Source organism: Mustela nigripes, chromosome 11, assembly GCF_022355385.1.
Source record: "Mustela nigripes isolate SB6536 chromosome 11, MUSNIG.SB6536, whole genome shotgun sequence".
Taxonomy (NCBI): domain Eukaryota; kingdom Metazoa; phylum Chordata; class Mammalia; order Carnivora; family Mustelidae; genus Mustela; species Mustela nigripes.
In genome coordinates, this window is record NC_081567.1 from 27,269,244 (window position 1) to 27,290,589 (window position 21,346).

General features: G+C 44.5%; 1 protein-coding gene across 1 annotated transcript; it reads right to left on the reverse strand.

Annotated features, from left to right (window-relative positions):
* Positions 1-210: 210 nt before the first annotated feature.
* Positions 211-18,340, reverse strand: MPV17L (MPV17 mitochondrial inner membrane protein like). Its single transcript, XM_059415268.1, has 4 exons — positions 17,982-18,340; positions 14,945-15,015; positions 10,879-10,908; positions 211-10,591 (listed from the first exon to the last, which is right to left on the reverse strand). The coding sequence occupies exons 1-4, from the start codon at positions 18,289-18,291 to the stop codon at positions 10,412-10,414; spliced, it is 591 nt and encodes a 196-aa protein (XP_059271251.1). The 5' UTR covers positions 18,292-18,340; the 3' UTR covers positions 211-10,411.
* Between the last annotated feature and the right edge of the window lie 3,006 nt (positions 18,341-21,346).

Consider the following 21,346-nt stretch of genomic DNA (forward strand, 5'->3'; position numbering starts at 1 on the left):
AGTATTACTAAAGCATTTTTTTCTGGCGTTCAGCCCCAGCATAAACTGACCCCCCCCCACTTTCTTTTAGTAGCAAAAAAGGAAAACTGGCCAAAAATGCACAAGAGCCTATACTGACACAATTTTTTTGTTGTTGTTAAGAACATTCTCCTGATTTTCAATTTGGAAGTCTGCTATTACAGAAATCAGGTGAACAGGGAATATTTTCACTTTGGTTTAGTTGTTTTTATTTCAATTTTTCGGTTTACAACTCTTAAACAGAATATATTCAGATAGAATGGTACACAAAAATTTAACAAACCTGAACTTTATGTGTAAGTTAATTCCATACGATCAATTCCCGTTTACATTTTAGAATTAAAAGGCAAGCGTTGTGTTATATAGCTGATAGCTGCTTACTATGTCCATTATACCCATAACAGTTTTTTTTTTTAATTTTAACTCCAGATAGTTAACATACAGTGTAATTTTAGTTTCAGGGGTACAATATAGCGAGTCAGCACTTCCATACGTCACCCAGTGCTCACCAGGACAAGTGCGCCCCTCAATCCCCATCTCTCGTTTCACCCACCGCCCTGTGGGAACCATCAGTGGGGTCTCTAGAGTTAAGAGTCTATTTCTTCATGTGTCTCTCTCTCTTCTACCTACAACAGTTTCTTTTTTAAAAATAATTATTTATTTGCTGGGGCACCTGGATGGCTCAGTCGGTTAAGCGGCTGCCTTCGGTTCAGGTCACGATCCCAGGGTCCTAAGATCGAGCCTTGCATGATGAGTCCCCCCTTCTCAGTGGGGAGCCTGCTTCTCCCTCTCCCTCTGCCTGCTGCTTCCCCTGCTTGCTTGCTCTCTCTCTCTCAAATAAAGACATAAAACATTTTTAAAAACTTACTGATTTATTTAAAAGATTATTGATTTATTTGAGAGAACACGTGCATGTGAGGAAGGCAAGAGGGAGAGACTTCCAAGCAGACTCCCCGCCAAGCTTGGACTCAATGCTGGACTCGTTCCCAGGACCCACGAGATGATGACCTGAGCCAAAATCATGAGTCAAACGCTCAACCTTCTAAGCCCCCCCAGACGTCCCCACAAACTTTGATTCTAATAGAGAAGCAACAGAAAGGAACCTTAAATGAAGATGCAGTAAATATGGCAAGAGTAGCCACAGAAAAGATCAATGTGACCTTGAGGCCCGTGAGTATACACATTCACAAACAGGACAGTCATACCAAGGTTTGCTGAACTTAACGCCAGAGCAATGCAACACATATTTCAAATGCATCTTCTCAGTGGAGAACGAACACATTCTCCTGGACTGTGTGCAGGGAAATCTATTTCCGTCAAGACAGAGGAAAGAATTTAAATCACAAAAGAAGAAAATAGCGGACTGCAGACCAAAGGAGCCATGTCAGCACTAGATGGTGGAAAAAGTAGCCTTAGTAACTTGAAGTTCAAATTTGCCTCCACGGTATTAGTAAGAGGAATCCTAATGCTGTGATTTTTTAAAAGAGATTTTATTTATTTATTTGACAGAGATCACAAGTAGGCAGAGGCAGGTAGAGAGAGAGAGGAGGAAGCAGGCTCCCCGCTGAGTAGGGAGCCCGATGTGGGGCTTGATCCCAGGACCCTGGGATCATGACCTGAGCCAAAGGCAGAGGCTTTAACCCACTGAGCCACCCAGGCAACCCAATACTGCAGTTTTTTTTCTTACTTATGCTCAAAAAGAATGGCTTTTGAGAAACCAGTTGGGAAAAATTTCAATTCTAAGTTTTCAGCTCTGTGAGAATATGTACGTCTGTACATACATAGGAAATAAGCCAAACGTTTAGAAAGAATTCCATGACAGACAACACATATAAACAGATAAGGACAACTTGTATCCCAATCCAAAGGAAGGGCATAAATTTCAAATTACCAATAGAGATGATTAGGGAAGATTACAGGATATGAATCTCCTTTCCTTTACATATTTCCCAGAATATTCACAGCACAATAACACAATATAGGCAGAGTCATTTGCTGTACTTTTTTTTTAAGATTTTTATTATTTATTTGACAAGGAGAGAGAGAGAGAATGATCACAAGCAGGGGGAGCGGCAGGCAGAGGGAGAGCAGAGAGCCCGTGGAGTCCTTAATGGTCTGAGCGCCAAAAGGGCTTACAGTCTAACTAGAATCCATTCTCCACCCCCAACATTCACACAACTCACAACACGCACATTCCATCCACTGTGAAGCTAAGTGAATATGCAGTTAGTTATTTGCCAGTTACCTGGCTATCTGGCTGAACCTCTGTTTTCAGATTATATAATTAGTGGTCCTGTTAGAGAGGCTACAGATGCAGGGTGGGTGACCACCTACATGGTATGATTTCAGGGCTCCCAGAAAGTAATGTTCATTGTAATTCTGTAACAGTTACGAGCTGGTGATCATGGTCCACAGACAACCACAGGGCATGAACCACGAACCATGGAATACTAATGCACATAAACAAGGGGGTATTGGTCAGTGTTCACCAGAGGAAGAGAACCAATAGGATGTACGTGTGTGTGTATACATATGGATTTATTATAAGGAAGTTGTTCACATGACTGTGGAGGCAAGTTCCTCTACCATGTGATTTAGAGGCTGGAGACCCAGGAGAGCTTGATGGTTTAGTTCCATTCGGAGTCTGAAGGCGTGGGAACTAGGAGAGCTGATGGCATGTCCCTATCTGAATGCCAGCAGCCTCGAAACCCAGAAAGACCTATGTGTCCATTTGAGTCCAAAGGCAGGAAAAAAAGCCAGCGTCCCAGTTTGAAGGCAGGCAGGAGGAAGAGTTTTTTTCTTACTTGGGGGACATCAGTCTTTTTTCTTCTACTCAGGCTTTTAGTGGATGAAATGAGGCCCACTCATGTTAGGGAAAGTAATCCGCGTGACTCATTCTATTGATTTAAATGCTAACCTCATCCAAAAGCAACCCCAGAGAAACACCCAGAATGTTCGACCAAATATCCACAACTCCCCGGACCCCGTCAAGATGACACATAAAATTAACCATCACAAAAGATTTCTCAGTAATTAGAGAGAGTCCAACTACCATAATTCCACCTAGTCTCAAAGACAAACAATCCAGCCTTGTAGAGATGTGAAGAGACGTCCTTCTGGGGACATGTGCAAGATGGGCACGGGGAAACCAAAGCCCACAAGTCCTAAGCATCCGGAAGAAAACAGAACTGTCTGAGCCTACAGATGGAACAGGTTGAAGGTCTAGGCTGTGCTGAGCTTAACACAGGAGAGCTGCCTGCAAATGGGATGAAAATGAAAGTGGTAATAGTCTGGGGGCACCTGGATGACTCAGTCTGTATCTGCCTTTGGCTCATGTCATGATCCCAAGGTCCTGGGATCAACCTCCCCCCCACACACACCCTCCATCAGGCTCCCTGCTCAGCAGGGAGTCTGTTTCTTCCTCTCCCTCTCCCCCTTCTCCCCAACTCTCTCTCTTTTTCTCTCAAATAAATAAATAGCAATCTTGTAAAAAAAAAGAAAAAAAAGTGCTATCAGTGCAGATTTCTCAGCACCAGCAAAAAACAACAGATGAGAAATCCACAAACTACATAACTTCATCCAACTGAGTTTCTGCTGTGTGCTGGACACTTCAGATACAAATATATATAAGAAATATATCCTTCCCTCAGGAAGCCCACGATCTGGTAGGACACACAGATATACAAATAGATCACGGCCTCCCATTATGGAAAGTTCATAGCATCGTTGCCCAGCTGGCTCTGAGCCAGTGGGAAGTGCACCGTGTAACTTTGTATCACAAAGTCTTCTGCCAAAAATACATCCTCTTCTCTCTACCCCTTCCCACCCCAGCAACAGTTCGTGAAATTCCATCCAGAGATTTGTGCTAGCAATTAAAAAAAAAAAAAAAAAACTCAGCTAGAAAGGCTCTCATCCACATTTCAGCAAATTAGTGTAATAAACGACGTCTCTACATCCCGCCGAAATCAGCCACATGAAGAGAATGGGAGTTTTGAGAGGCAAAGAGAGGAAATGAGAACTAATTTGGAAGACACAGCACTGTAGCCTGAGAGACTGTGGGTAAAGGGCACCTGGAGGAAAGAGAACAGCTCTGAAAAGAAATTGGGCAACGCAAGGTCTAAGTCTTGGGGTGTGCGAGAATCCATTAAGTTCCTAATACTTTCAGAAGATGAGCCTAATTGCAGGTAGAAGCTGCCTCCGAATGTTTGCTCATTTCAGAATTCTCCCAAAGAGGAGATCTCTGCCAACGACCCTCTAAAAAGCAAGGCTGCCACATCGCTTCAGTGCTCTGGTCCCTGTCATGGCCCTGATTCTCTCCTGGAGGGTTAGGGTGGCGGTCGTGGTTGGGGGCAGGGATCGAAGGTGTAGCCATTCGAAAGAATACGTGGATGAATTAAGATTCATGTAAGGAGGGGCGCCTGGGTGGCTCAGTGCGTTAAAGCCTCTGTGTTTGGCTCAGGTCATGATCCCAGGGTACTGGGATCGAGCCCCACATCAGGCGCTCTACTCAGCAGGGAGCCTGCTTCCCTCTCTCTCTCTCTCTCTGCTTGCCTCTCTGCCTACTTGTCTGTCAAATAAATAAATAAATAAAATCTTAAAAAAAAATTTTATGTAAGGAAAGACGGACTTAGGGAGGGGAAGGGAACTGGGAAAAGAAACGCTTTGAACTGACATACACCCAAAATGTCACTCAATTATTAATTACTCTCTTCTGTTCCCCTTGGTTGGCTACCGTTCACAGCTCTTCCTGTTACCTTTAAACTCCAAGCACACACTTGATCTTTGAACTCCAGATTTCCCCCTTCCACTTATTGGCCATTAACAGTATTAAAAGGAAAATTTCCAATTTTTTTTTTAAGTGGACTCCATGCCCAGCGTGGAGCCCAGTGCGGGGTTTGAACTCAGAACCCTGAGTCAAGACCTGAGCTGAGCTCAAGAGTCAGATGCTTAACTGACTGAGCCAGCAAGCACCCCTTTCAATTGTTTTTAAATTGCATTTTCTGGGACACTTAGGTGGCTCAGTCGGTTGAGCATCTGCCTTCAGCGCAGGTCATGATCTCGGGGTCCTGGGATGGAGCCCTGCATTGGGCTCCCTGCTCAGTGGGAGTCTGCTTCTCCCTCTCCCTCTGCCCCTCCTCCCCGTTTGTGGTCTTTTGCTCACTCACTCTCAAAAGAAATAAATAAAACCTTAAAAAAAAATAAATTGCATTTTCTGTGATTTGGTTCTTTTAGGTTCCAAACATTATCAGTAAAGTAGATTGAAGGTAGCCAATGCAAAGTCTAAATCTTGAGACACAAAAATCTACTAACGTTCTAATACTTTCAGAAGATGAATCTAATTTCCAAATGAAAGCTGCCTCCAGAATATGTTGCGTGTGTTCTGGATAGAATTTGTTTTGGCACATACTCTAGAAATTCACATAAAGTGCCACTGAATTAAAAGCAAATTGCCCACACAGGGAAAAAATATATATACATATTTTTTTTTAAGATTTTACTTATTTATTTAACAGAGACACAGTGAGAGAGGCAACACAAGGATGGGGAGTAGGAGAGGGAGAAGCAGGCTTCTCATCGAGCAGGGAGCCCAATGTGGGGCTCCATCCCAGGACCCTGGGATCAGAACCTGAGCCAAAAGCAGATGCCCAATGAATGAGCCCCCCAGGTGCCCCAGGGAAAAGTATTTTTTGAGAGCTTCAAACAAAGTCTAAGGGATGACAATCCTTGGAAGAAGAACAGTAAACAAGTAAAGTATCAAGCAGTGATAAGTGAGTTAGAAATTGTAGTTCTGGGTAATGTACCTCAATTGAAGAGACGACCTACCTTTAATTTGGTTGGTTGTGGTTAACATAGTTGATCTGGGGACCCTATTTAGATACAGCCTCAAACGGCAAAGTTAGATCTCTTTATCTACAGATTTTATTGTGAAAGAAATATATTTTTCTTCAATGTATTAAAGAACCAAAATTATAATTATTAATGAAGTCCTAGAATGTGAAAATGCTTCCCTCTTTGAACCCTATCTGTATTTATACCTTCTGGTCATGAAACAGTTTTTATTTTGGCCCCCAAAGCATCCATACAAAAGAGAAAAGGTTTTCATGAAGCATCCCCTCATTTGTATGAGCCCCCTCCCCAAGGCCAAATTCACTGACTGTATAGGGGGGTCAATAATTAATTACTTGGGGGGGCACTTGTATTGCTCAGTTAAGCATCTGACTCTTGGTTTCGGCTGAGGTCATGATCTCAGGGTCCTGAGATCAAGCCCTGAGTCGGCTCAGTGCTCAGCACAGTCTGCTTGAGATTCTCTCTCCCTCTCTCCCTCTGCCCCTTCCCCACCCCCTTCTCTCAAACAAATAAATAAATCTTTAGGAAAAATAATCAATTACTTTGTCTACAGAATCACCTACTGCACAGATTCCAAGAAAAATATTTTTGCATGCTTCTTTCAAACTCAGTATCGGGACATTTTTAAACATACACAAACTCTCACATTCCCTAATTCTGTCTCCCCCAACCATGATATCGATAAAAGAGAATCACTTTTATTAATTCTCCTACAAATGAAAAAGACTGAGAAGTTGCAGGTGCTACATGATATTTAAACACAAGTAAGCTGGCTAGGACCATTTACATTACCCAAAGTTGAGGAACGAGTCGATGGAAATGTCCCGCTATGTTAGAACTTACAGGCCTTTTCTCGGCTTTCTCTTTCAAGATCTCATCTCCTCTCATCTGATCCTCCATCCCCATTCCAATTTACAGGCCTTTAGTCTTGTGACTTTCCATCCTTTCAGGACGCAGCTTAGGCATCTCCTCCAGGAAGCCTTCCTTGATTACCCAGGGCAGCATGATTTCAAAGTACCCACTGTTTATGCCAGTAACCTGCGGCTGGGTGGCGTTGCTTGGGTAATATCCAAGCTTTCCATTGAACCACTTGTCACAGGCACTGCTCAAGCACTGAATGATGGATTGAACTAAATGTCCTGAGAATTTGATTATCCATCTTTTTACTTCTAGTCCATAATTCTTAGAATAGACCATGATTCTTTCCACACAGTTATCATCATGGTTATGGTTACGATTATACTGGTGGATGATAACAATGGTCACATCCATTTGTGTGGACAGAAAGGTCTCCCTTCGACTGAGACATCATTTCTGAGTTACCTAAGAGGCCCATTTCCGGGCCTGGAGATGGAAACCAGGTGTCCAATAAAATGGGATGGGGGCACTCTTAATTTTAATGGTAGCAGGGCCAAGGAGACAGCCTCCCTGGTGGTGGTGGTCAGTGGTGACAATCAGTGACAATCAGGGAGTCAGAAAAAAGGAATGCCGGGAGACGCTATTTGAGCCACAGGGTAGCTAGCCCAAAAGCCTGGACCTACAGCAGGATTTGTGATCCCTGAGTTCAAGCTAACTTACAAGAGGATCAGAATTCAGTATCCTATAAGCTTTTTTTTTTTTTTTAATATGCTTTTGAAACAGAGGATCTAGGGGAAGAGAGAAAAAAATAAAATAAGATGAAATCAGAGGGAGACATACCGAAAGAGACTCTGAATCATAGGAAACAAACTGGGGGTTGCTGGACAGGAGTGGGGTGAGAAGAGAGCTAACAGGTGATGGACATGAGCAGGGCACGTGATGGGATGAGCAATGGTGTCGTAAAAGACTGACGAATCACTGACCTCTACCTCTGAAACCAGTAATACATTCTATGTTCATTGAAATTAAATTTTAAATTGAATTTTAAATTGAATTTAAATTTTTAAAAAAATGTTTAAAATTTTGTAAATGCTTTTGACATTTCACAGATTCCCCTTTCAAATTTCCCTTTTGTTTTCCACACATACTGGAAACTGAAAATCCAGTCTGTCTCCACTCTGTCAAGGACAATGAATAATGGGTTTTTCCCTTTGCCCGAGCAAGCACAGGGGCCAGAAGAACCTGCTGAAACAACACATAACCAAGTTAAAGACACTTAACAGAGTAGGAAAATCTGGAGGAAGGGTAGGGGCCACCTGCCCAGTGGCAAACCTGGGAAGGTTCAGAGTGTATTATACCAAGACTGGCAGCTTTTTAAAATAGACAAACATTGCGTTAGTTGGAATATCTTCCATTTCACCCACAAAAACAGAAAAGCACTATTGCATAAAAATCCTAAGTACATTACTTGCAGAAATGCGGAGAACACACGCTGTGCCTTCTCTACAGCATACAGCAGCACGGGTTTGGGTAGAGATGGATGAGGCGTGCTTGTTTATGAACAATAAGCCTTCTTCCTCTCGACAATTTAAACAAGGTCTGTTTCCCAATGACTTTGACACAAAATGCAAACACTGCTCTTCCATCCTAAAAGTAATATTGAAGCTCATCTAAGAAATCGCCAGTTAGTAATTTCGCATAGTTACTCAAGATGCAATTTCTTTTTTTTTTTTAAGATTTTATTTATTTATTTAATTTATTTATTTGACAGAGAGAAATCACAAGTAGACGGAGAGGCAGGCAGAGAGAGAGAGGGGGAAGCAGGCTCCCCGCTGAGTAGGGAGCCCGATGTGGGGCTTGATCCCAGGACTCCAAGATGCAATTTCTAATGAATTTCTAAACTTAAGAATTCGTCTTAAGTGTGATGGAACAGCTTTTCCATTATATTAGCAACTTTCAAAACAGTGTAGGTAACAAATTATTTTAGAAGGTATCTAGAAATTTCCTTACTATTGTCCCAATAAGGTAATATAGGTTAATACCAATTAAATTCAAATAAATCATAGACATGAGATACTTAGAACCTACATTAATTTATATTATGAATTAGGTGCGTAAAAAATTGAAGGGTATGTTCTCAATTAATCTTAAATACAAATTTGCAAGATGAATGTATTATTAACATCCCAGTGCTTCCCACCTTAAAATTTGTACAAGACTTCACCAGAAGGGGCACCTGGGTGGCTCAGTGGGTTAAGGCCTCTGCCTTCAGCTCAGGTCATTGTCTCAGCGTCCTGGGATTGAGTGTCCATCGGGCTCTCTGCTCAGCGGGGAGCCTGCTTCCTCCTCTCTCTCTGCCTGCCTCTCTGCCTACTTGTGATCTCCGTCTGTCAAATAAACAAAATCTTTGAAAAAAAAAAAAAGACTTCACTGGAAGCAGCAGCATTTTGGTACAATTCTTAGGTGAAGTTTGCTGAAACTTCTTCAGATAGTCATATCACTTTTAGATCCACTGGTTTTGAGGTTAGACAAACTGAGTAAATCTGAAAGTCTGGATCCAGTTTGTCATGTCTAGCTTAAAGATTACTGATAACGATTTATTGGAAAGCATTGTTTGTTTGTTTGTTTGTTTTTTAAGTAGGCTCGGCACCCATCGTGGAGGCAGCTTGGGGCTCAAACTCATGACTGAGCGAGTAAGACCTGAGCCAAGATCAAGAAATGGATGCCCAACCACCTGAGCCACAGGTACTCCTGGAAAGCATTGATTTTTTTTTTGTTTTTAAATATAATCTTAGTGTGAAATTTGGGGTAACTCTTTTCCCTGGAAATCTATGGAATAGAGTTTTTCTTTCCAGAGGAAGAAAAATTGCTCATTTTCATAGAAACTTCATTCAATATATGTCTTTAAGAAGCCAGAAATTTTGTAAATTTCTTATTGTCTAGAAAAATGGGGTCCTTCAGTCAACTGAATAGGCTCAAAATTAGAACACATTAACTAAAAAGCACTTAACTAAAAATTTACAAAAGTAGAAGATCTCTGAAAAATACATTCCATATGGGACACACCAATCAGATACCATTTTTTGACAGCATAAAATGCACTTACAGAACTGACCATCAGTATAACCATAAATTATTATATAAAGTATTTCGAGAAAAAAAAATTTGGTTATTTAGTCTTCTCTTCGATTGAGCTCTATGTAAATAGAAATATTCTCTAAGGACTACTTTTGGTATAAAAGTTAAACTGACCCAAAAGTATGTGTTGGGGGTGGGGGATAACCTGAGATTTTCGACGTTAAGTAAATGATCAAAACGGGTTCTTTAAATCAACCAGCATTAAAATATAAGCATAGAAATCGGAGCAACTGCAAAGTGCCACGACGTCACTGTTACCAATATTAACCAAAGAATTAGAGGAGTAAAAATATTAGAGAAGTGAGGCTTTCAGACCAAAATGGGGGGAAAAGAAAGGTTTGGATAAAATGTTAAGTACTCATGGATAATGAAACCATGGGGTCTATGTGAGAGTCAGTCTCCAAAATGGAGCAAGTAACTGGTAAGGAGACTCTGTTATCTGTAGGCGAGCCCCTGCACGGGCGGGAGGGAGGGAGGGAGGAGGAGAGAAAGATGGAAGAGAGAAGGAAGGAATGAAAGAAATCGGCATTGCTAGGGAGTCCTTGGCTTCTCATTCCTTGGGGGACCTTTCAAGGGCACTGGCCTCCTTTACATGAAGGAAGGCAAAAGCCGACTTGAACGTGCCATCGCCACTCTGTTGTGAAAAGCAAAGGAAGGTGGCCCACAGAAAACCACAGAGTCCCGTGTAAGCCGTCCTCCAGTGAACAGGAACCAGGCCGAAGTTGGTCAGCTGCAACAGAAAGAAAGAGTGTTCTAGAGCTCCATGTCAACCTCTGCCATCAGTCTGCATTTTTAAAAATATTTTCTTTAAAAGATTTTATTTATTTGACAGGGAGAGAGGGCACACAAGCAGGGGGAGTGGGAAAGGGAGAAGCAGGCTTCCCACCAAGCAGAGAGCCCGATGCAGGGCTGGATCCCAGGACCCTGGGATTATGCCCTGAGCTGAAGACAGACACTTAATGACTGAGCCACCCAGGTGCCCCCAGTAATTAGCATTCCGAGTAGTTGGAAACTCACCTGCACAAAAGGCCAGTACATCAGACCGCTCTGGAATACAGAAAAACTCAGTTAGTATGCCTTTTAATCACAAAGAAGCAATGCAGAAGATTAAGAAATACCAGGCAGATAAAACCCGGAGGTGAGATTGTATTTCAGACTAAGCTGATTACATCAGACTCCTTAGAGTCCCTCCAGTAGGAGAGGGTGGGAGCAGTGCAAAGAGCTTGGAGGTGTGAGGCGATTATAGGAGTTCTAGTCACAGGTCCAGAATGAGAAGGCGTCCAGAATCAGCACCATTTCTGTTAAACTGCCGCTTTCAAAATAACAACATATATGTATACGTTAGCCCAGGCAAATGCTGCGGGAATATATTTATAAAAGGATCATCAGTCAAGTTTTAAATTTGTCATTCTTCATGGAATGATTTGTTAATAATATGTTCTACTTGGGTGTCTGGGCGGTTCATCACTTAAGTGTCTGCCTTCGGCTCAGGTCACGATCTTGGGGTCCTGAGATCGAGCCCATCTCGGGGCTTCCTGCTCAGTGGGGAGCCTGGTTCTCCCTCCCCCTCCCCCTCCTCACTCTCTCCTCTCTCTCTCTCTCTGATAAATAAATAAAATCTTTTTTTTTTAACGATTTTATTTATTTACTAAGAGAAAGAGTGAGAGAGAGAGCATGAGAGGGGAGAGGGTCAGAGAGAGAAGCAGACTCCCTGCTGAGCAGGGAGCCCAATGTGGGACTCGATTCTGGGACTGTAGGATCATGACCTGAGCCGAAGGCAGATCCTCAACCAACTGAGCCACCCAGGCGCCCTAAATAAAATCTTTTTAAAAAGCAATAATATCTTATACTATTTCAGGCAGTAAGAGCCATAGGTGACTATTTTATCTAAAATGTTTGATTTTTTGTTGTTGTTAAAAAAAGATTTAAGGCAAATAATATATTCTATTATTTCTTACTATAGAATAAATTTAACTGACATTCTTGTGTATTACAAAATGCCCCCCAAAAGGGAATGATTTGTTGTTGCTGCTGTTTTGTTGGTTCTTGTTGTTTGGGGGAGGGGGAACAGAACTGCATTCTTCAAAAATATTAGTGTTGTAATAGGTAAGAGAAGGCTGAGGAAACGTTCCCAATTAGTGGAGACTAAACAGGCCCAGCAACTAAACGCACTGTCTGACCCTAGATTGGATCCTGTACTAAATGGAAAAAGAGGGGCGCCTGGTGGCTCAGTGGGTTGAGCCTCTGCCTTCCGCTCGGGTCATGATCTCAGGGTCCTGGGATCGAGCCCCACATTGGGCTCTCTGCTCAGCGGGGAGCCTGCTTCCTCCTCTCTCTCTGCCTGCCTCTGCCTGTTTGTGATCTCTGTCTGTCAAATAAATAAAAATTTTTTAAAAATCTCTAAAAGGAAAAAGAAATGCTATAAAGGCCATCAGATAGTCGACTGACAAAAATGGCAGAAGGAAGGTGAATGAGATAAAAGGCTCACTACCATTGTTAAATGTACTGAAGTTGCTAACTCTGCTGGAGCTTCCTAGAGAACTATTTATTCTTAGAAAATCGATACTTAGAAAACAGATACGTAAATGTCCTAGGGTAAAGGGTAATTCTGTGTGCCACTTAGTCTCAAATGCTTCCGGGAAACAGACAGAAAGATGGATGGATATAGATGGATCCGGCCAGAAAGTAATAATGGGCAAAACGTTAACCATCAGTGACGATGGGTAAAGGGAATTCTTGGAACTATTCATGTTACTTTTCCATCGGTTTGAAATTATTTCCAAATTAAAGTTTTCAAAAACGATGAAAGAGATGAATGTAATTATCAGATAAGTTTCTTTCTAAGAGCCCCCCGGAGCCCCTCTACCCTAGCTTGTGGAAAGAGACAGAAATGGCATGTCATCTGCAAAACACAAAAACAAAACAAAACAAAACAAAAAAACCCCCCACCAAATCAACCAAAATCTCAAATAGTACCTACATGTCAGCAACAAAGAAACTAGGCAGTGTCCTTTCTACCTTCATCCTAAGAATGTGGATTGGGCAGGGGGTTGACTCCTTTGCCACCAAAAAAAAACCCAAAACAAAACAGTTCTCCTCTTACTCACATATCCTTTGGGCTACAAGAAAGCCTTTAGTGACATTATTTTTGGATGCTTCTTGTCTTCTGACTCCTACCATTCGTGCTCTTGGTTTCATTGATCAAGTTGACTTGAGAGCCTAGTTTTAACCCATCTTCTCCCGTATCTAACATCCCTAGCTCTGGGTTCTCCTCTGTGCACCTGGAAATCTCCATTGCATATTCTTTTTTTTTTTTTTTTAGATTTATTTATTTATTTGAGAGGAACACAAGCAAGAGGGAGCAGCCGGCAAAAGGAGAGGGAGAAGCAGACTCCACTGAGCAGGGAGCCTGATGTGGGACTCAATCCCAGGATCCTGAGATTATGACCTGACCCAAAAGGCAGATGCTTAATCGATTGAGCCACCCAGGTGGCCCTCCTAGAATTCAGCATTTCTCAAACTGAAATGATCTATCTTTCTTTTTCCAATTGGCTCACTATGTCCTCTCTCAAGTATTGAGTCACCACTCATGGAGTGACTCAAGCCAGAAACCTGTGGGTCATCCTCGATGGTCCTTGCCCATTACCCCGACCACCATTCACCCAGAGCTACCAATTCTGCCTCCTCAATAGCTCTCCGGTCATCCCTATTCCCATTCCCTGTGTCTTATGTGAACTTGGTTACCATAACATTCCAGCTGGTTTCTCTTGCCACTATTGCCAACATCCAGGATCCTTGGCATGACATTCAACACCCAACAAAGTGGGCCTGTGTGTCTTCATTAAAGGAGGAGAATTTGAAGCATCTGCAAATCCCCGTTTAAAGCCTCTTTCTTCCCCAATTCTGCTCGCTTGCTCTTTTCTTAAATGTTAAATGTATACACCTCCACAGGATCCATGACCTAGTGGGAAAACATGTTCCTTTTTCCAAAATAGAGCCAAAGAAAATCGCATTCGGATGATGCAACAGGCTCATAATTTCTGCCCCAGGAGAAGTAACAAGTTCTGAATACTCTTTCCCCTTAAAAGGAAGAACAGGACCATCCCTGAGCATGTGGCCGCCACACTCCCTGTCATCTCCCTGCAACCATCAAGCGATAATGGTGATGCTGGGGCTCAGTGTCAACAGAAAATTCCAGAAGGAGTAAGGCAATAGCAGGTGGGCTTGGCACGGCTTCTGATAGGGAATTAAGTACATGCAAAGCCCAAGGCCAGTCTGTATATTCTACAATCCTGAAACTTCACTTCATTGGGATTAGTAAAAATCAAGCTTCCTGTTGGCGAGAGATGGAAGGCATCCCTGCTTTTGGCAGGCCTCACGGATACTGCTCAATAAATATTCATTGAGTAAGGTAATAAATATTTGTTGGACTGGGGTGTGAATATTTGCCCTGAGCAAACAGTACAACAGGCAACTTGCTTTAAGTCTAGAAGTAATCTTGGGGAACGGTATCCTTCACAAGGACTCAGCAGAATGGACACCTGGGAACATTGGCCCCGGAACGATTCCATTCATCACTCACATTCTGCTTTTCCTATTTTGCAATAGCCTCTTTGGCTCCAAAATTCACTAGATAAACTGTAGTCACTAACAAGAGTAAATTTAAAAAACAGGAATCTTTGTGAACATTGACCAAAACTCAGAGACACCCGTGTCTCTCCTAACTTAGAGACACTCTTAAAGCTTCTTCTCATTTCTCTCTCCAAACAAATTTAAGATCTCTCTGTCAAAATACTATACCCTTGTGCCAACCAATTGGAACCCTTAAGAATAGTTCTTAAAAGGCATCTGGGTGGCTCAGCTGGTTAAGCGACTGCCTTTGGCTCAGGTCGTGATCCTGAAGTCCCAGGATTGAGTCCCACATTGGGCTCCCGGCTCAGCAGGGAGTCTGCTTCTCCCTCTCTCCTGCTCTCTCTCTCTCAAATAAATAAAATCTTCAAAAAAAAAATTAGTTTTCTTAAAATGTATCTAATGTTACAAATATACTAAAAGATTTTGGTTGCCTTTCCAAAGTCTGTCTTACCTTGTACGTATTCCAGAATTTCTGTTTCAGGTCCAAAAATATGTCATCCTTTTCTTGGAGAATACTCATACCTATTTGTAAAAACACACACCACCGGAAATTTGCAAGACTCAGTAGAAAGAAAACTGTAACAGTTCAAGTTTTCTCTTCTCATATGCGAAGTACCCACAGTACCTCTGGATCATTATGTCCCTTCTGACCTGACATTGACAACAACATGACCTCCATTCTAAATGAGATCAATCTTTTTAAAAAATAAGTAGAATTTAAAAAATAAAACTAGATAAATCTTAAAGGAATGATAAATATGAAGTGAAAATAGCAGGGTACCAAAGAGACAGCAGAAAGATCTGTATTTATATATAAATGAGTTATATATAAATTGTAAGAGAATTCACAGTGTTCAGATAGCAGGACGATCAGTGACTTTTCTCCTCTGTCTTCCAAACTTTTTGTAAAATGTTTAACATTTTAAAAATTTAGGGTGCCTGGATGGTTGGTTAAGCATCTGCCTTCTGCTTGGGTCATGATCCCAAGGTCCTGGAAAGGAGCCCCACATGGGGGCTCCCTGCTCATTGGGGAGTCTGCTTCTCCCTTTCCCTCTGCCCCTCTCCCTGGCTTGTGCTCTAGCTCCCACTCATATGCATGCTCTCTCTCTCTCTCTCTCTCTCTCTCAAATGAATAAAATCTCTCTCTCTCTCTCAAATGAATAAAATATTTAAATAAATAAATTTCTAAAAATTTAATTTCCTTCTTTAAAAAAAAAAAAAAGGCTGATGGATCTTGGGTATTTTGGCAACTACCAAGTTCCCATCAGCCTTCTAATCAGAATGTGAAAGCAGAACACGAATTCAGCCTTTCTAAAAACATCCTGAAAACTTTGTATGTTCAACAACCCTGAGAAGAAATTCAGGGAGCAAAGACAAAAATCCTCCTATTTTAGAAAGGAGTAAAAATAAAAGTGCTTTAAAAAGTCTCCTTCAAAATCCGATTAGGAGGAAGGGGAAATGAGTGGGGTTTTTTTAGTCAATTGCAAAAGCTTCTTAGAACAGGATTTATAATACCCAGGCCCAAATTGGTAGTATCAGGTTCCACTAAATAATAATTAATAAGCACTAAGCACTTTTTATGCCTTATTTCATTGGACACCTGCCCCTCCCACCCACCTAAACAATCCACTGAGGCTGGGAGTTACAGAGGCAGAAAAGAAGCTCAGGGAGGTTACTACGGGACCAAGTCCAAGTCCAACCGAGGTGTGGATTCCAGGCCAGACCTCTCCATCACAATCCGAGCTCCCCAAGGTGGCTCCAGCACAAAGGATCACCTGATATAGGCAATTTCCAAGTCGGAAATGCCTTGAACAAACATCCACCCGACCCCACCCCCCTTCGCTTTGACACGAAGAGAGGGAAGGAAATTGGGCCAGAAATCTACAAAGCAAAGCAAAGCAGCCATCTGGGTCGGAATCCGAGTCAGGAGCCTCAGATTTAAATCACCGGCCTCCTGGGGCCCCTTCCGGGCTTCAGACATAACAACACTCAAGACTGAGATCTGGATTCTGTTGTCTTCCGGCAAGTCGGTTAACCTCCTTGGAGACTCAGTTTCCTTCTCTGTAACACGGCAAGAACAAAGAGGATCTGCCTCCTGGGTTGTTTGAGTTCCTAAAGGCCCAGCCCCTAGGTCCCAACTCCTTCACTAGGGTTCAAGGTAATTGTAGTGAGGGACCTGAGGAGCCCCTCTGCAGATGTGGCCTGGAAGTCACACCGTGGGACCAGGCACCCAGCAGCGCCCCCTCCCTGGGTCCTGGATGTCGCTGCCCCCACGGACCCCATCGGCCCTGCGGTTGGCTGAGACTCCCAGGTCCTTCATGCTTCCTCTGGGCTTTGTGAGAAAAGGAACCAGACCTGGCTCCCCAAAATAAGATCCAAAGGGCAGGGTCGGTCTCTTCAAGACACTGATGTGACTCCCATGACCTGGTTTAGAAGGCATTAGCAGCTACTGCAAAGAAGACCTTCTTGGGTCTCTAGACCTTCTCTATCCCTAAATGCCAGGCCCAGGACCCTTGGCTTTTCTTGGGGAATTGGTGACAGCCCCCACCCCCTCCCTTGCAGGCTATTGAAAATGCTAGAGAGGGTGGAGGCCACAGAAACCCGCCCACTGTTTCTGGTATTTAAGGCCCTAAGGAGGATTCCCAAAGTCTGGCCTTTGGCCCCAGGGCGATTTTCTGAGGTGGGGCCTCCCAGGACTTTCACAGGCAGAGAGCTCTCCAAGGCAGGGTCCAAGGTCCACTCACATTTTCTTGGATTTTCACAGAGGGACAGAACCCCAAAGGAAAATCTTGTTACCAAAGCAGGACTAAGGCCTTGAGCATGAAGTTTCTGGGGGGAATCTGTTACTACCTCAGGTTCCACCTGCTCTGCTCCCATGGTCTTGAGGCCCCTTGTATTTGCTTGGTGTGTTGAAAAGGAGTGTCTGTCAGGGGAAAGGAGGGCCATAGTCCCTGGAGGGGATTTTCTTTGGAGCAGGACAGCCCGGTCCCACGACTGGGTCACAGCTGTGGCAGCCGCCATGGCCACAGGCTGTGATTGCCTCGACATTCATGTGGACCTTTTCCAGGAGGAAATGGAACCCCAGTCCTGCCTCCCTCCAGTTTTAGGCGATGCCCCCGGCCCCCCTGAAAGCTTTATACTCAACCCTAGAGTCCCAGCTGCAATCCGGGACCCTAACCCCTTCACTCCCCGGGGGCACCACCTCTCAACTTCTCCCACTTTATCTCTGGTTCCCAGACTTAGCTCTGGAACCTCAACCCTGGCCCTCTCAGGAAACATCCTGAAATTCTGCCTCCACCTCCGCCCCCCACGGCCCCCAGCCCTAGTCGATCCCAGAGCCCCCGGCTCCCGCTCCATCCCAGTCCCCTGCCGCCCCCAGCCCTGGGCCCCGCCAGCCCCGGCCTCCAGTCCACCCAACCTTGGATCCTTTGCTCCCCTACCCCCGGCGGATCTCGCCCTGGCCCCTAATCCCCATCCCAGCCCCTCACCGGCATAGAAGGCCGAGACGGCCACGGGCCCGCCGATCGCCTGGTCGCACAGCACCTTGGCCAGCACGGTGCGCGGCGCACGGCCCGGCAGCGCGCGCTCCAGCAGGCGCAGCCACACGTAGTTGAAGTTGGCGTGGAAGGTCACGGCCACGGTGGCCACGCGCCGCGTCTGCTGCCAGTCGGCCGGACCGCCCCGTAGCCGCTGCTGCAGCGCGTCGCCGGCGGAGAAGAGCGCCGCGTAGAGCAGCACGTTCGTGGGCCACGGGTAGCGCCGGACCGCGCGCAGCATCGCGGGCCACCAAGCCGCCATGCCCGCGCGGGGGGCGCCCGCCAGCGACCGCCGCGCCGGCTCCCTGGGCCACGCCCGCCCGCCGGCCCTGCCCTCCGCGCCGCCTCCGCCACCTGCACCTGTCTTCCCAGATGCTCCCGAGCCATTGGGCGCCCCGAGCACACCCAACCCGCGCCGTCCAATCCCCTGGCCACTAGCCATTGTGGGGCTGAGCTTTAAAAACGCGGCCGGTCCACGGAATGCATGATCTATTTGCATGAAATGTCCCGAATAGGCTAATGCTTAGCGACAGAAAATAGACCCGTGGTTGTCAGAGAGTGGGCGGGTGTGCGGTTCTTTGGGGGGTGAAGTGTATGGTATATTAATTATATCTTTAAAAAAAAAAAAAAAGGTTGAACTAGATGGGAAGAAAAGTGCGAAAGAAGGGATACCAAAATCCAGTTACCCAGAGGACGGTGTATGTTAAATGTTTATATGCAAAGAATTCATGCTTCCAACGCACGCAGTCCGGTGTCCTGTCACTTAGGAGACAAATCCGGAACCCGAAATATGAAGCCTTTCGTGAATGGGAAGGGAGGCTGGAGGGACCTAATGCCTTCTCTTCAGTGCGTGACTCACTGAATATTGCCTCGCAAAACATGCTGAGCTCCTAGGCAGTGTTCCAAAAGCGGGGGTGGGGGGGGTGTCCAATGGGGACCTCAAGGTACCATCTCTGACCCCAAGGAACTCAGTACTCCTTGCTTTTTCTTCCTTCCCTGACGCCTCCAAACCTATTCTCTTTCTCTCTCTCCCTTCTATCCATTTTATTCCTATTTTATTTCATTTTAATTTTTTAAAAAGATTTATTTTATTGGAAAGAAAGCACGCGTGAGCGGAGGGAAGGGGCAGATGGAGAGGGAAAGCATCAGGCGCCCCTCATTTGAATTTGTTTTAATTTTAACTTTTCATTTCGAAATTATTCCAGACTTAGAAAAAAGTTGCAAAAATAGTACAGAGTTCCCATATAGGCATCACCCAAGCTTCCCTAAATACTGACATCTTGCGTAACCATAGTACCATGATCAAAACCAGAAAATAATCGCTGATGTAATACTGTTACCTGATCTACAGACCTCATTCAAATCAATGCCAGTTGTCCCACTAAAGTTCTTTCTCCAGGTATCCAAGCCCGGATCTCTCTGCATTGCATTGCATTGTTACTATCACTCTGGGGGACTGATGGGTTGTTTTGAATACTTCCTCCACTTGTCCACCTTATTGTTGTGGGCTGAATTGGGTATATTGGAGCCCTAACCCTCAGTATCTCAGAATGTGATGGTTTTGCAGATAGAGCCTTTAAAAGAGGTAACTGAGGGTGTCTGGGTGGCTCAGTGGGTTAAGGCCTCTGCCTTCGGCTCAGGTCAGGATCCCAGGGTCCTGGGATCCAGCCCCCCACCCCCCATCGGGCTCTCTGCTCAGCAGGGATCCTGCTTCTTCCCACGCCCCACCGTCTGCCTCTCTGCCTACTTATGATCTTTGTCAAGTAAATAAATAAAATCTTAAAAAAAAAAAAAAGAGGTAATTGAGTGAAGAATGAGACCCTAGTCCGATCTGACTGATGTCCTCATAAGAAGAAGAAATGTGTACACAGAGACACACCAGGACAGTGCACGCACAGAGGAAAGACAATGGGGGAACCCTGTGAGAGAAGGAATCCACCTGCCAGCCAAGGGGAGAGGCTTCCGGAGAACCCAGCCCAGCTGGCACCTTGACTATGGACTTCAAACCTCCTGACCTGTGAGAAAAATAATTTTATTTTTTAACCCACCTACCTGGTCTGTGGTATTTTGTTCTGGCAGCCCTGGTTGGCTAATACACCCATTCTCTTCAATATTTAGGAATCTGCCAATTTCTGTGTTCTTTGACCCTTTCTGTTTGCTCAAAGTCAGCAGCCAGGCCGCCCCCCCCAACCCCCATTCTGCTGTCGCACGATCATTTCTGACTCTGACCTGCCTGTCTCTCTCTTAGAAGGACCCTTGTGATTCCATTCAGCCCATCTGGGTTACCCAGGATAATCTCCGTATCTCAAGATCCTTACCTCAAGGGTCATCTACGAAGTCCCTTTTGCTGTGTAAAATAAAGTGTTTCTGGGGATTCGGGCGTGGACATCTTTAGAGGGCCATTATTCGGCCTACTGTACCCCCTTATCATGTTTTCCTTCTCTGTAAACCCTCTGATCGCTTCTGACAGCCATTGATTATGTTAGCTGAAATGAAATTGCCCGTTTTCTCTGTTGCCCCGGCACTTTTTCATTCAGTCAGTCAATAGATCAATATTCTCGAGCACTATGATATGCCAAGCATATGCAAACTATGCACTTGTGGCAAGGATTTGTATTCACAATGCCTTTTAAAAAAAATCTGATTGCCCAGAGAAAGACAGTTCTCATAGGGTCTCTCTGATTGGAGGAATTTGAGTGGCAGGGCAGGGGATCGTGGGGGGTAGGTTGGGAAAAAATGAAACAAGATGGGATCGGGAGGGAGACAAACCATAAGAGACTCTTAATCTCAGGAAACAAACTGCGGTTTGCTTGGGGGGGGGGGGGGGCCGGAGAGGGAGAGGGTGTCTGGGTTATGGACATTTGGGAGGATATGTGCTATGGTGAGTGCTGTGAATTGTGTAAGCCTGATGACTCACAGACCTGTACCCCTGAAACAAATAATACATTATATGTTAATTAAAAAACAAAAACCTGGGGTGCCTGGGTTGCTCAGTGGGTTAAAAACCCTCTGCCTTCGGCTCAGGTCATGATCCCAGGGTCCTGGGATCGAGCCCCGCATCAGGATCTCTGGGCAGGGAGCCTGCCTCTCTCTCTTTCTTTCTCTCTCTCTGCCTATTTGTGATCTACGTATGTCAATAAATAAATAAAATCTAGGAAAAAAAAAAAAAGCCTGATAGCTGCCTAGAAGAAATTGTGGCCTTTGTTATGAGAAAAAGAAAAAGAAAATTCCCCTGATGGTTCCTACACCATTCCCTTGACCAAATTTGTTAGAATACTAGAGCAAGGTTGGAGACCGGAAGCAGGAAAGTGGGGTGG